General features: G+C 57.0%; 1 protein-coding gene across 1 annotated transcript; it reads right to left on the bottom strand.

Moving 5' to 3' along the window:
* Positions 1 to 1,630: 1,630 nt before the first annotated feature.
* On the bottom strand, positions 1,631 to 7,814 carry NLRP6 (NLR family pyrin domain containing 6). The gene is made up of 7 exons (XM_065937107.1): positions 7,406 to 7,814; positions 7,180 to 7,218; positions 5,220 to 6,933; positions 4,279 to 4,371; positions 3,072 to 3,242; positions 2,828 to 2,995; positions 1,631 to 2,365 (listed from the first exon to the last, which is right to left on the bottom strand). Exons 1-7 carry the CDS (start codon positions 7,812 to 7,814, stop codon positions 2,227 to 2,229), a joined length of 2,733 nt encoding a protein of 910 aa, XP_065793179.1. The 3' UTR covers positions 1,631 to 2,226.
* Between the last annotated feature and the right edge of the window lie 6,784 nt (positions 7,815 to 14,598).

The following is a 14,598-nucleotide window of genomic DNA, read 5'->3' on the forward strand; positions in this document are numbered from 1 at the left end:
ATCTGCTGGGCTTTCGGCTTTCACCGGTCCCCTCTCCGGCCGGTTCCTTCCTCTCTCCCTGACCGCCCTCCCCCAGGAGAGGTGGGTCCCCCGGGGTTCTCCTCTGGAGCCCCGCCCTCCGTTGTCCCCGCCCCACTTGCTGGCTCTGCACCGCCTCCTCCGTCTCCATCTTCCACACGTGCTCGCCTGCCCATGGAGGCTCCGGGCCCTGGGCCTGTCTGGACCTTGTCTGTCTAACCCTGGCCTCACCCAAATGACTGTGCTGGCATCACTGGCCCAACCAGACGCTCAGATTTAGCCTGTGCCTGAAACTTGGCCTTCCTACCCCTCCCCAGCACAAGCAATGGTGACCTCACCATCCCCCACCCTGGCCCCTCCATCCCCACTCCCAGGGCCCCCACCAGGCCTGCTCTGGCCTCACAGCTCTTGTGAACAGAGCCACAGCCACCCTGAGCGTGGTTAGGGTCTGCGCAAAGCCTGCAGCAGTGCCCACCTTACTGGCAGGAGGAGACACCCAGGCCCCTACCCCCTCAACACCCCCCCTCCCCCGCTGCTACCTGACTTCCCTGCTGCTTCTGCACCATCCCAAGCACGCTCCCTATTATGGACTCAGTGTCCCCCCCACATCCATCGGTTGACTTCTGATCCCCACTGTGATGGTGTTTGTAGGTGGGGCCTTTGGTACATAGTAAGGTCAAGAGCAGTCAAGAGTAGGATTAGTTCCTTTATAAAGAAGAGATTTTGAGTAAACTCCAGAAGTTGGCAATGGACAGGGAGGCCTGGCGTGTTGCAGTCCATGGGGTCTCAAAGAGTTGAACACAACTGAGCGCCTGCACTGAGCTGAACTGAAGAAGAGGCCTTAGAGCTCACTCCTTTTACCCTGGAGGACACTGCTGGAAGACAGCCATCTGCACCAAGAGGGTCCTCATCAGACACCGAATTGACTGGCACCTTGACCTTGGACATCCCAGCCTCCAGAACTGTGAGAAGTACATTTCTGTTGTAGATCAGCTACCTGCTCTACAGTAGTTTGTTAATAGCAGGCTGAGCCACTGTGTGGCCTTACACTTGCTGTCCCACTGCCTTTTCCTCAAGACTTCCTTAGGGTGACCCCTCACTTCCTTCCATTTTCAAGTGCCATGTCTGCCCTAGATTGTCCCAGACTCCTTACAGGTAAGAGAAGATCCTTGGCTCCATCCCCCCACCCACTTCTTTTCCTTCCTCCTCAGCATTTATCAGTTGCTTAGAATGCCAGCTCCAGGAGGGCAGGGATATTTTGTCTGCTTTGTGGAATGAATAACTGGATTTGAAAATGGGTTATAGAAGGAAGTTTGGGGGACATGAAGGGACCCAGAAGGCCCTTCTGACTAGGGCCGCAGAAACTGGTGGAATCCAGCTGTGTTGAGCAGAGAAGACGGAAGGATTCGGGCTGTCTGCTGCTGGCCCTGCCCGTCAAGGTCAAGCCTCCCATCAGAACTTCCTGAATTCATCTGTTCCCCCGAGCTCACTCAGGAAATGGGGGCTGCAGCTCTGCCCCGTTCAGATGGGCTGGGGAGCAAAGGCAAGGGCATGAGCACCCGTGAGGATGCCTGGCTGTGCAGCAGAGAATGACAGACCTGAATCCCAAGGAGAATTTATTATCAGCACACGGGGCTCACACCACCTGTGCCATCACAGCCCTGCTCAGAGCTCCATCTCCACTCCCCTTGGTCACTGAAGTCCTCAGAGAGCAACTGGACACCTCTGGGCGCCTTGGCCCCTGCTTGGTCCCCTGTGGCCAGAGCAGAGTGGTTGGGCTCTGGGTGCCTGTACTGAGTGGGGCAGGGTCCACAAATGGGTCATCTCACGCTGAGCTCAGCAGGTAGAGGCAACATGGTCGGTGCTCAGTTCCTGGCGCTGTCAGCTTCACCCTGCAGTGGGAGGGCTGGAGGGTCCCAGGAAAGAAACCTGGGTGGGGCAGCGGTGAGGGTTAGGGGAGGGGGCCCTCTTCCCTGTAGAGAGGACAGAGACATAAGCTGTCCCCAGGGTGTAGGGGAAGGGACATGTCCTGGACCTGCCCCGGGGCAGGCGAGGGCCGTGTGTGTCTGAGTCTCCCACCTGCCTGTCCCGGGCCCCTCAGGCTCAAGGGTTGCCCAGAGCAGAGAGCACCATCCTCTTGTCCTTGAAATGGGGAGGTCTACTCTGTAGGGCTGACCAAATTCCTCCCTAGTTCTGGCCTTCAGGACCTCACAGGGCACTAATGAACACTTTGGGGGGCTTGGGATGGACGTCCAGCGCTGAGTGTGTGATGAGTAGTCTCGGGTTTGCTGTCTCCACAGCTCGAAGCTCCTGCAGGGACTGCTCGCTCAGTTCCACGGAGGTCAGCCTGTAGCCGTGTGCAGAGAATGGCAGTGGGCTTGGGGAGGGAGGGGGCCTGAGGGTGCAGTGACCGGGGAGCAGTGGCGGGGCGGTGCTGGGGTTGCTGACCTGGGTTGTGCCAAAGGCACACGGTGACAGGAGGTGGCCAGTCGGGGATTGTCAGAGGCTGGGGAATGGGGCAGGGACTAGGGGCCAGAGCCTTCAGGGGACTAAAGGGGATTTGGGGTCACTGGTCCATATTCTGGGCATGGGCACCTGACAACGGACAATTGGTCTAGCGGATGGTCCAGCCCCAGGGCCGGGGCCAGGGATTTAGAGGGTGGGGCTCCAGGGCCCGAGTTACAGTGGGTTTGCCTCAGGAGGGCCCTGGGAGAGATTCCTCTTTGAGGTTCAGGGGAAGTCCCGGCACCCACCCCGGCCCAGGGCTGAGAGGCTGCATTCCCAGCACCCCTCCCAGCCCTGTCTCCACCTGAGGGTTTGCAGGCGGCATCCTGGGCACTTTAGGGTGGTGCACAAGCAGGTCACCGTAGGTCCTGACAGCTGGCAGCCGCTGAGATCCAGGGTGGTCAGTGCTGGGATCTGCTGGAGCTTGCCAACCATGTACTGGAGTGCTTCCTGCAGGCCTGGCTGCTGAACCCTAGGGGAGGGCTGACCTCAGGAGCTGCTGTGGGAGCCCCAGTCCCTCCCTTGGTCCCTCCCAGGCTGCTCCTCACCTGAGTGTCTGCACCCGGCACTGGGGCGAGGCCAGGCCCTCGCTCAGCAAACGCAGGCCGGCCTCACTGAGCCCGTTGTGGAAGAGGCCCAGCTCTGCCAGGGCCAGGGCCTCCCTCAGGGCCTCAGAGAGATCTCTGCAGACCGAGTCGGGGAGTTTGCAGTGGGACAACCTGTGGTTAAGAAGCACACGAGTCCCCAGTGTGCGAGCTGCCTGCTCCCGGGGGGTTGAGGTTCAGTCTGCACACTTGTTGCCGCACGCACCTGCCTCCCTGGGCCCCACGGAGCTTCTGCTGCACTGTCACCGCCTGTGTCCACACCTCGTGTGCGCCCGCTGGACTACACTCCCCTTGTCTCTTAGGACATTCTCCACGAGCTTACTCTCAATGTGCCTAACTCCATATAACTATGCACCAAGTATAGCAGGACTGAGCTTATTTAGTTAGCTAGTCCTAACAGTTGGGCAGTGCGTCACTTCTGCTTTTTTACCATTATAAATAATGCTGTGATGAACATCTTTATGCAGTTAGTTTGGCAGCAGAATTGATGGGCTCCTGATGTTTATGCCAAGTTAAGTTACCATGTCAGCATTGACACATGACTGTATCTAATTCACCATACCTAATCAGTACTAATTCCTATAATGTTTCTTACTCTCTGCTTACTTGGTGGTAGTGAAGAGTAATTGGAAAAGATTACATACTAAGTACTGCCTCAGTAATTCTCACATCAACCTTCTGAGGTAGAAGCTATAGGCTCCATTCCCCAGGAAAAGACTGAAGCTGAGACTGGCCTGCCAAGGGCAAAGAAGCAGGCAGACTGGCCTCAGAGCCTGCGCCCTGAACACCTTCCACAACTACTTCTGAGACTCCAGAAGGACCACCCAGCAGTGCCCAGTAGCCCTTGGCAGCCTTCCTGGGGAAGGGAAATGACAGTCTGGCCTTTACCCCTATTCCAGAAGCTCAGCTGTGCTCTGCTGCCCACTCACACAGGGGCCAAAGCCTCTGTTCTATCTAGCACCCAAGTGCTTCCCGCCTCTGTCCTGTGTGGGCAGAGCTGTTGGTCCTGCCAAGGGACACCAGGGCCACAGGTTCTCAGCCTTCTCAGCGCCCCCTCGGTCAGCCATCCCGACAGGGCTACACCTCTGCCCCTGCCCAGGGCATTCTGCTGTGTCCTTTCCAGGGGAAGGGCTGGGATTTGTTCACTCACGTCAGGCTGTTCAGACCACACTGTTTGTCGGTCATGGCCTCACAGAGTGGGCGCAGGGGGGAGCCTGGGGGTTTTCTCGTGGTGGCTCGAGAGCTACGAAGAGAGAAAGGAAGGTGAAGGTCCCTGCCCTTTCCAGTCCCTCACTCCTGAGAAGGACTCCTTCCTACGGTTCCGAGACATTGGAGCTGCTTCTGCCCTTACTCTCAAGCTGGGCCAGGACCCTCTCCCTCTTCATGCCAAACCCAGAGTGAAACCACTTATCTGTGACCTCATCCACGCCCCACTGAAGCTGTCTGTGTGAGTCCCATGGGACAGGTGGGCCTGTCTTGCACCTGCACTGGGTGTCCCCAGCCCCAGCCCGTCAGCACCCTGGCACTCGTTCTCCCAACAGATGCTGAGCAGCTGAGTCAGGTGCTGGGTTGGAATCAAGTGCACAGAAACAACAGCACGACCTTTGCCCAGGAGATGAAGGTCTGGTGGAGGAGATGGGTATGGGTAGATGTCATGGCCTACAGTAGTCAGTGGGGCACTTCTGAGGCCAAGACGGCTTCAGACTAGAAAGGAGAGTTTGGAGGGGCTTTGAGGACAGGCAGTGTTCTGGACGGAAGGAGCAGCAGGAGCAAAGGCTCAGAGCACAGCGCGCATGGTTATTCCAGAAATCATTATGAGAAAGCCTCGTGTCAGTGGTGAGAAAGGGAGGTTTGCCTTGGACATGGATGTTAGGGTGGGGAACATGGTGAAGGCACCTGGGGAAGAAGATGGACATTGGGAGCTGCCTTGAGGAGGTAAGAAAGACCAGCCATGAAGTCGTGCCTCTCCTCTGGGGAGCAGGTGTCAGGTCTGGACACGCTCCCCAGGCCCAGATGGACATAAAATGCTCTGGCACACATGCCTCACACAGAGGGCCCACAGAAGAGGGCAGCCCTGCCCTGGAGACTCACGAGCTGCCACCCAGGCTGCCCTGTAGACGCTTCATCAGGCTCTTCTTTTTCTTCTCCTGTGCAGCGGCCAGTCTGCAGCTGACCAGCCGCAGAGCCTGCCCTTCTGGGCAGCACCGCACACAGTAGCTCAGGACGGCCAGGTCCATTCTGGTGAAGTGCACGCGCTCCAGCACCAGCTCAGGGAGGCCGCGGAGGGCCTGGTGCACAAATGTGTCCTCCTGTGTCTCGTATAGGCAATAGAGTAGCTCCAGCGGGTAGTTGAGCTCCTCGCCCTCCTCCTCCTCTGACTCCTCAGTGCCCTGGGGCGCCAGGATCTCCTCTGTCCCCTCTGGCGCCGCCCTAGGGCGGCCCTGGCCCTGGTCCTGCACCCATCTCAGGACATGCTGCTTCACGCGCTCTGAAACAGTGCAGCCGAAGTGGCGCTCGATCTCGCACATCCTCTCTGCGTTCAGTAGTCCAAAGAGGAAGCGTGTAGTGAGCTTGAGGTGGCTGCGCAGCTCTGGGTCCCCCTGCAGAAGTGCCTCTACACCGCCAGCAGGTGCCCTGGGAGCCCCTTGGTCCTCCAGCAGGTAGGACAGAGCAGCTAAGAATTCCTGGAAGCTCTGGTCGATGAACTGGTAGGTGACCTCTGTTTCTAGCACGCCTGGCATCTCCTTCTTGCTGAGAAACTGCATCTGGACCTTGGAGCCGCAGAGCTGCAGCCGTTCCAGGTCCTCCTCCGAGAACCGCGCCCTGCCCCCAAGGACGCCGTCACAGGCCAGGCGGCACAGCTTGCGCAGCTCTCTCTGCAGCTGGGCCCCATCGGCTGTGGGCGCCGATCTCAGGACGCTGGCCACGAAGAGCAAGTACACGGACGTGGTGGTCTTGGAAGTGCGCCACAGGTCCTGGCCGCGCTGGAGCTGTTGGCGCAGAACGGTGCACACGATCCAGCACACGGCAGGCACGAAGCACAGGGAGAAGAGCATCTCGTTCTCCTTCACAGAGCGGTAGGCGTGCTCCGCCTTCCACTCGTCCTGGAAAAACTTGTAGAAGTACTTCTTCCTGTCCTTGTCTGAGAAGCCACACACCTCGGCGCATTGCGGTGAGCACAGGCGGGCCTGCAGCCTCCCGGGGGCGGCGGCTCGCCTGGTCACTAGCAGGCGTGCTGTGGGCAGCAGCTCCTTGCTCAGCAGGCTCCCCAGCACCCGCGCACCGCTCGTGGCCTCGTGGGGGTCTGTGCAGGGCATGGCCTCACCCGGCTCCGGCGCCAGCATTTCGTCCACGCCGTCCAGGATGAACAGCAGCCTCCCGGACTGCTCCAGCATCTGCTGCACCGGCGCCTTTCGGTCGGGGCACTGGTCTAGGATCAGGTCGGCCAGGCTGCACATGCCCGGTCGCTCCAGCAGCTCGCGGCAAGACAGGAAGAAGGCAAAGTCCACCTGACTGTGGTACAGCTTGCCTGCTGCCCAGTCATACAGGATTTTCCTGGCCGCCATGGTCTTGCCGATGCCCGCCGGGCCCTGCAGCGCCACGGTCAGCCGTCTCTCGCCGTCCTCGTCGCGGCCGAACAGGCGGTTGAAGGTGTGGGTGTCTGAGCGCCGGGCGCGCTCGGCCTCCGGCTCCTCGGCGATGAGCAGCTTGGTGAAGCGCTTGTTGATCTTCACTGAGCGAGCGTCCCGCTCCTTCACCTTAGCGTGCTGCCGCAGCACGTGCTCCCGGTACTTCTTCTTGTACTCTGCGGGTCAGAGGGGCGCCGGACGGAGGGCAGGGGAACAGGGTTCGAGGAGCGCTATGTCAGTGCCGATCTGGGGCCCGTTGCCCTCCCCAGGGGGGGCTCCAGCCTCAGTTTCCCCTGTTGCCTCACAACCCCCTCTCTGCGCTCCTCCCCAGGGCCAGCTGTGCGGAACCTCAGAGTGACTCTGAGGACACCCGAAGTGTCCGGAAAGCTCGGAGCCTGCGCTTCCCGCCGAGAGAGACCTACCGGAGACCGAGAGCAGCGCCGGGGAGCTGGGGCCGAGACCTGGAAGGGAGAGCTGCGCTGGGTCCCGCGGACGGGGCAGGGCGCGGAAGGGCGCGTCAGGGGTCGCGGCCCCGGGGCGCGCGGGCGCTCTTTCGGGGAAGCCAAAGGAGGGAGGCCCGTGGCCGGGAACCTGCCCAGGCGGGAGAGGCCGAGGGGGGACCCAGGCGAAGCCCCACCTGGCACTCACTCTGCAGCCGACGCTCCTTGAGCTGCGCCGCCACGTCGCGCACGTCTGCCCTCTTCAGGGTTTTCTGGGCCACGTACAGCGCGCGTTCCGGCCCGTAGAAATGGACCAGCAGCTTCACGAGGTCCAAGGTGTCCGCGCCCTCCAGCCGCCCCCACGGGATGCTGCGACCGTCCACCCGCTCGTCCCGCAGTTTGTGGCGGAAGCGCTTCAGCTGCTCTTGGCTCAGGTCTTCCAGTACGCCCAGGAGCAGCTCGCGGGCAGCGGTAGCGCGGGGCTCCATGCTGGGGGCGGGGTGGGGGGGCGACGCGGTCAGCAGGGTGCCGCGCCCCCCGTGACCCCGGCCTCTCGCCGCCGTGTCAACCCCAGCCCTCGGCTCCCACGAGCAGCAGGGGTTTTGACGCGCCCCCATCTATCCAGGTGACTCCAGGCCAACACTTGAAAGAGCGCTCTACTGGGAGGGTCGTCCTCTCCTCCCAGGACCGCGACAGAGGACTTTCCTCCAAGGCTTTCCCGCCGCCGACTGCATGGCGGTCTGGTGGCGAAATGGAGTTACTCCCAGGCCGGCACTGGCCACCGCTGACCCCAGCGTTAGGGGGTGCCTTCCTACCCCGCAACCCCCCCCCACCCCCCCCCCGTTCTGCTCGTTCCTTCTAGGCATCCATGTCAGATGTCCCACCTAAGATGTGTCTGTGACGGCCCGTCTTCTCCCCTTCCTTGCTTCCCTCCCATTCTTTTCCCCAGGAGCCTGGAGCTGACTCACCACCGTGCCCTCATTGTGCTCCTGAATTCCCCAGGACACCCGTGGTCACTGCACCCTGTAGTGGGGACTGGCCTGAGAGCCTTGCACCAGTCACTGAGACTGAGCTCCTGTTGGGGGACAGACCCTACAGGTGCCCTCTGAGGGGACGGAGCCCCCAGCACCTGGAGCCTGGGTGCAGTGGGGGAAGGATGTGTCTGCAGGGTGCCAGGCGGAGGACCCAGAGAGCTGAGGCCAAGTGACCTCTCAGAAAGCCGGCACTCACCTGGAGCAGGAGGCCTCTGGCTGGTCTGCAGAGTCGACCCCTAGGTCTAGCACTCAGGCGCAGAGATGGGGATCCGGGAATCTATCTAGGGTCAAGTCCCAGGGGGATTTCCAGCCCTGTCCATACCCCAGACCAAAGTGTTCTGGCTCAGCCAACTCTTCGATGTCCGTCCAACAGTCACCAAGCTTCCAAACTCAGGGATTGTGGCACATACTTACAATCAACCTTTAAGAGCTCTGCTTGGTGACCTTTGATTTTCTACTGTTCAGTTCACATGCTCTGAGAACCTGTGGGGTGTGGCAGCAAGGCAGGCTATGAGCAGGAAATGGCAGAGCAAGGTGGGCTGCGTGGAGGAGGCAGCTGGCTCAGAACAAGACCTTAAACTTTAAGGCCTCAAGATAGGCTAATTTCTGAAGGTGGGGGTGAGCCAGGGCTTCCTAGGCAGAGGGGACAGAGGAGGGACTTGCATGCTTTTGGGGGGGAAAGGAAGGCTGTCACCTGGGACCTATGAGATAATGGGACTGGGAAGAGCTCTGTGGCCTCCCAGACCTGGCTTGAGGAGGTTGATGGCATTGAATGAGTGTGTGACCATGCGGGACCCATGAATGTGGGTTTCTACTGACAGTGTCTGTTTGTGTGAAACATGGGCACTAGGATCTGCTATCTTTGGGGACTACTATCTAGCCCACCACAGTTACATTCACACAAACACAGTATGAAAGTGGTCACACAGACAGATCCAGACAAACACACACACCCATGTTTCACACAAGCAAGTGGACAGAATCTGGCCCTACATAACTGTTGGGCATCTCGGGGCCTCTGGCCACAGCCCCAGTCCTGAAGGCCCTATGTCGCCCCAACCGGTCCCCTTCCTGACCCCCTCCTTGAGCCCCTTCCTGACCACCTCCTTGATTTCCTTTAGGAAGTCCATCCTAAAGGAAATCAGTCCTGAATATTCATTGGAAGGACTGATACTGAGGCTGAAGCTTCAATACTTTGGCCACCTGATGTGAAGAACTGACTCATTGGAAAAGATCCTGATGCTGGGAGAGATTGAAGGCAGGAGAAGTGGACGGCCGAGGATGAGATGGCTGGATGGCATCGCCGACCTGATAGACATGAGTTTGAGTAAGTTCTGGGAGTTGGTGATGGACAGGGAGGCCTGGCATGCTGCAGTCCATTGGGTTGCAAAGACTCGGACATGACTGAGCGACTGAGCGGACTGACCTCCTCCTGGGATGCCTCATGAAGCTCTGAGCTGCTGCACAGACAGACGCCACACATGGGCCACGGCTGTTTCTTCTAACTGTACAGTCACTCTTTCCTCTTCACACTATGAATTCTCGAAAGCTAGTTCTCTGCAAATGAACCATCTCCCTTTCATTGTTTTAGACAGACTACCTGGGATCAAATCCTGGCCCCAGAGTCCAGTAGCTGGATGACCTTGGACAAGCTACTTAACCTCTGGGCCTCCATCTCCTCTGCAGAATGGCATGGTGATGGCACTTCAGTATCGAGGGCTGAGAGGAGCCAAGCTGTAAGGGATGTGTCTGCCACATTCTAGGCATGTTATTATCATCACTTATGTTCTCTGGATGACCTCTCACCATGAAGTTATGTTTTCTGTGGTCATCAAGAATGTCTATATCTCTAAACTCCAGTTCTGATTCCTCTTCACCTCTCTCCCCAGCACTTAACACCTGACTATGAACTTTTCCTCAAAATGGCCTTTTCCTCTTGTCAAAGGCACAAAGATAGCCGTGGGGCCCAGGCAGCGTCTGTCTGGTGCGTTCTGCCACAGCCAGTCTGCGGGGGGCCCTGGGCCTGTGCTGTGAGGGTGCCAAGGTCAGCCTATCTCCCGAGAGGGCCTCTCGCTCAGTGGACTCTGCGCCCCCATAAACTCTCAGCTCCTGCTGATAACAGCCCTGGAAAAGTGTTTGATAACAGGAGCCAAGGTTTCCGGGAATCTTTGCCAGGATGTGAGATGTGGAAGGAGGGCTATGAGGAGGAGAAGAAGGGGAGGAGAAGGGGACGACAGAGGATGAGATGGTTGGATGGCATCACTGACTTGATGGATATGAGTTTGAGCAAGCTTTGGGAGTTGGTGATGGACAGCGAGGCCTGGCGTGCTGCAGTCCATGGGGTTGCAGAGTCAGACACAACTGAGTGACTGAACTGAACAGAGGGAGGTTGGGTATTGTCACCCTGCTTATTTAACTTACTTGCAGAGCACATCATGAGAAATGCCAGGCTGGATGAGTTATAAGCTGGAATCAAGTTTGCTGGGAGAAATACCAATAACCTTAGATATGTGGATGATACCACTCTAATGGCAGAAAGTGAAGAGGAACTAAAGAACCTCTTGATGACAGTGAAGCAGGAGAGTGAAAAAGCTGGCTTAAAACTCAACATTCAAAAAACTAAGATCATGGCATCAGACCAGGCGTTACTCATGGGGCCACTCCCAGCTGGAGGAAATATGGGCCACATTTACAGCCTAAAGTCCCATCACCAAAGATTGTTCTCCCAAGACCTGTGGTCTGACCACAGAAGTGCCCTGACCTTGAGAGTATTCCAGGGACCAGCGTGGCTCAAGTCTAGCAAATTTGCATCAAAATCCAGCAGCTGGTGGTGCTGGTGCTGCTGTTCCTGGCTCAGGAGAGGATGGTTTCAGTTCAAGGTGCAGCAGACAATTGGATTTAGGTCCGAAGTCCCTACAGATCCCAACAGAACCCTCCTGAAGCCTCACGGCTCAGGCTCACAGCCACATCCAGAATCATCAGGGTGGTGCTGGGGGCCTCCAAACACAGTGTCCCTCTGGGCTTCAGCTCCTCTGAGGGCCCCATCACAGCAGGATTTTCCTTGAAAAGACCTTTGGAGCGTCTCCCTCTGCCTGAAGTCCGGTACTCAGGGCAGTGGCTGATGGTTCTGTCCCCCACCCGCTGTCCGCACGTATCACTCCCTCTCTCCTCCCGCCCCCTGTGGTCCCCTAGCACTGTAACAGCCATATCATTCCAGGGGTCACAGACAGACCAGGGGTGGCAGGCCCTGCCAGCTGTGGACCCAAGACCCATGCTGCCCTTCTCCCACAACCATGTGATTAGTTCGGTGCTGCCCTATGAAGCCTGATTGCCTGAGACAACCATGGGGCAGCCTCTTGGCCAACAAGAGGGAAGGGGAAGCTGCCTGGTGAGCGACGGGGAGCCAAGTGCTGCTGGTGTGAGGGCAGGCGAGCTGGCCCAGCCTTCGGTCTTGCCCCCTCCCTGCCCCGTGTCCTGTGTGGCCGTGGGCACAGGGCCTGGAGGTCAGGAGTGATGCTCTTGCGAGGATGGAAACAGCTCTCTGAGGGCAGAGGACCAAGAGGAGCGAAGGAGCCTGGCTGGGGGATGCCCAGCTCCTAGGCTGCCTCCTGAGCCCTTGCCGGGTGGAAATCCCACCCCTGTGGGTCTCTGTCCCACGTGGCCACAGGCAGCGTTCTTGATGCTCAGAGACCCATCTCTGAGGCAGTTCCTGCTCAGACTCCTTTCTGACGCCTGTGTCCCTAGCAAGCCCTCCGCTACTTTGTCTCCTGTAAAGAGCAGACCCAGCCCTGCACCCTGGTACAGTGCCTGGGAATGCTCTCTTCTTTTCCCCTCGAACAGATGAGAGGCTCCTTCCCCCAGGATCCTACTGGCCAAATACTTCACCCTTGGGAACCTCAGCTATGCAGAGAAGCCAAGGAGAGGGGCTTACAGGGGTCTTTAAAATAAGGCAAATGAGTATTATTCACCCTTCAGAAGGGAGGGAATTCATGGTACAGTGTGGATAGACCTTGAGGACATGATGCTGAGTGGAATAAACCAGTCACCAAACAGTGTATCCTGTCTGACTCCACTCACACAAGGACCCTGGAGGGGTCAGATTCACTGACACAAGAAGTAGACGGTGGGGCAGGGGCTGCACGAGGTCAGGGGAGGGGAGTGAGTGTTTCCGGGGATGGAGTGTCATTTTGAGAGGGTGAGCAAGTCCTGGAAGTGGATGGTGCTGGTGGTTGCACCACGGTGTGAATATGCTTAATGCCCGTGAGCTGTGCTCTTAGACATGGCTAAGATGGTAATTTTATGTGTGTTTTACCACAATTAAGAAAAAGACAAAGTCTCATGTCAATAATCTGATTAATGATTAGCTCAAGTGTTCTCCCCAGGTTGGAAACCAGGCCTCTGTTTAGCCGGAAGGGCTGCTGGCAGGACCTTGGGACTAGCAGTGCCACCCGGGGAGCACCAGGGCCATAAAGTCTGATCAGGCTTGGGGGGCTGCTGAGTGCCCACCCCATGACCTGCTCCCTCTGAGAACTGGGCTTGTAAGGTCACTGAGATCCCCTGGTTGTCTTGCTGCAGCTGTGAGGGCCTCCCACCATCATGGAGTCCAAGTCTTTGGCCACAGTCCCACTTGTGAGGAGGGAAGGGCAGTCCCTTCTCTGACAGACCCCCCAGGTTCATGCTGGTCTCTGCTTGTGGGGGCGGGTGTCTTGCTCCTCAGCCCCTCCGTAGGTGGGGCTTGGTGGAGAGTCATGGATGAGGTTCTTCTTCCAAAGGTGGTCTGGACTCATCAGGTGGATGAGGGCACCATCTGGATCCTTGGGAGGCTCAGGGAGGACCAGATGGCTAGCAAGTGCCCTGAGCCAGGGGCCGCAGAGACGGGCTGCCCTCCGCATGAAGCTTTTCTTTGGGAGGGGGTCGCTGAGAGTCTCTGTCTTCTTGCAGGGCTGGGGGGCTCTCCTGGCCGCAGAGGCCATGGAGGGACGGGAACAGGGAAACCCCCGGGGCCTTGCTGCTGCAGTGGGGAGCCCCTCGCAGGCCCCAGCTCCTCTCACAGATCAGCAAGGGGCCTTTGAACCTGAAGCCCTGCCCCTGCCCGTGGCTCATGCTCTGCTGTGGCCTGTGGGCTCAGCCCCACCCGGCATACACCCCTCTGAGCGCCTCCTCTCCCTGGGCAAGGCCCACAGCACAGCTCTTGTGTGTGCACAGAGTGGGCGCAGCGCATCCCTCACTTCCTCCATCTCCTGCTCAGACGTCCCTCCCTGGAGGCCTCCAGCCACCTGCCTAAACAGCCTCCCTCCACTCTCCTCCTCCCATCCTTGACCAGGTGTCCACAGGCGGTGAAGTCTGGGGGCGGGGGGGCGGGGGGGGACGGCGGTGGGGTCCTGTGCACAGCCTAATTACTAGTTCTGCAACTCACTGGCCACTATGTGACCCTAGAAACGCTCTTTACATTCCTGGGGTCAAGTTCCTTCATCTGAACTTCTTGGGATTGTGAGCTTAAAGGGAGGAAATACAAGTAAAAATAGTTTAAAGCCCCCTAGCTCACATCACATACAGTAACTGACTCAAAATGGTCCAAACAGCTAAATTTAAGAGTTAAAATTATAGAACTCTTGGAAAAGCATAGGAGAAAATCTTCATGATTTTGAATTTGGCAATGAGTTCTTAGAAAATGACAGCAAAAATATGAGCAATGAAAAAAAATTTTTTTTACTTCATCAAAATTAAAAACTTTTGTGCACCAAAGGACACTATCAAGAGAGTGAAAAGACAGCCACAGAATTGGAGAAAATATTTGCAAATCACATATCTGATAATAGATTAATACCTAGGATATATAAAGAGTTCCTATTGCTCTTTAAATGAAAAAACCCAAAAAAGTCCAATTAAAAAATGGGCAAGGATTCGAATAAACATTTCTCCAAAGAAGGTGTACTAATGATCAATAATCACATAAAAGATGCCCCAAATCATTAGTCATTGGAAAAATGCAATTGAAAACCACAATTAGATATCACTTCACATCTACTAGGATGACTTCTAGTTTAAAAAAAAAAGAAAATGGAAAAAACCTTAAGTGTTGTTGAGGATGTGAACAAAATTGAATCCTTGTGCATTGCTGGTGAGAATTTAAAATAGCGCAGCCACTGTGGAAAATGGTTTGGTTGTTTGTCCAAAGACTCAAAAGAGTTGAAAACAAGGACTTGGATGGATACTTGTACACAAATGTTCTTAACAGCGTTATTCACAATTGCCAAAAGATAGAAACAAACCAAGTGCCCACCAATAGATGAAAAGATAAAGTGTGACATGTAGTACAATGGAATCTTATTCAGCCACACAGTGGAATGAAATTCTGACACAGGCT

This window comes from Muntiacus reevesi, chromosome 5 (genome assembly GCF_963930625.1).
Source record: "Muntiacus reevesi chromosome 5, mMunRee1.1, whole genome shotgun sequence".
Lineage (NCBI taxonomy): Eukaryota > Metazoa > Chordata > Mammalia > Artiodactyla > Cervidae > Muntiacus > Muntiacus reevesi.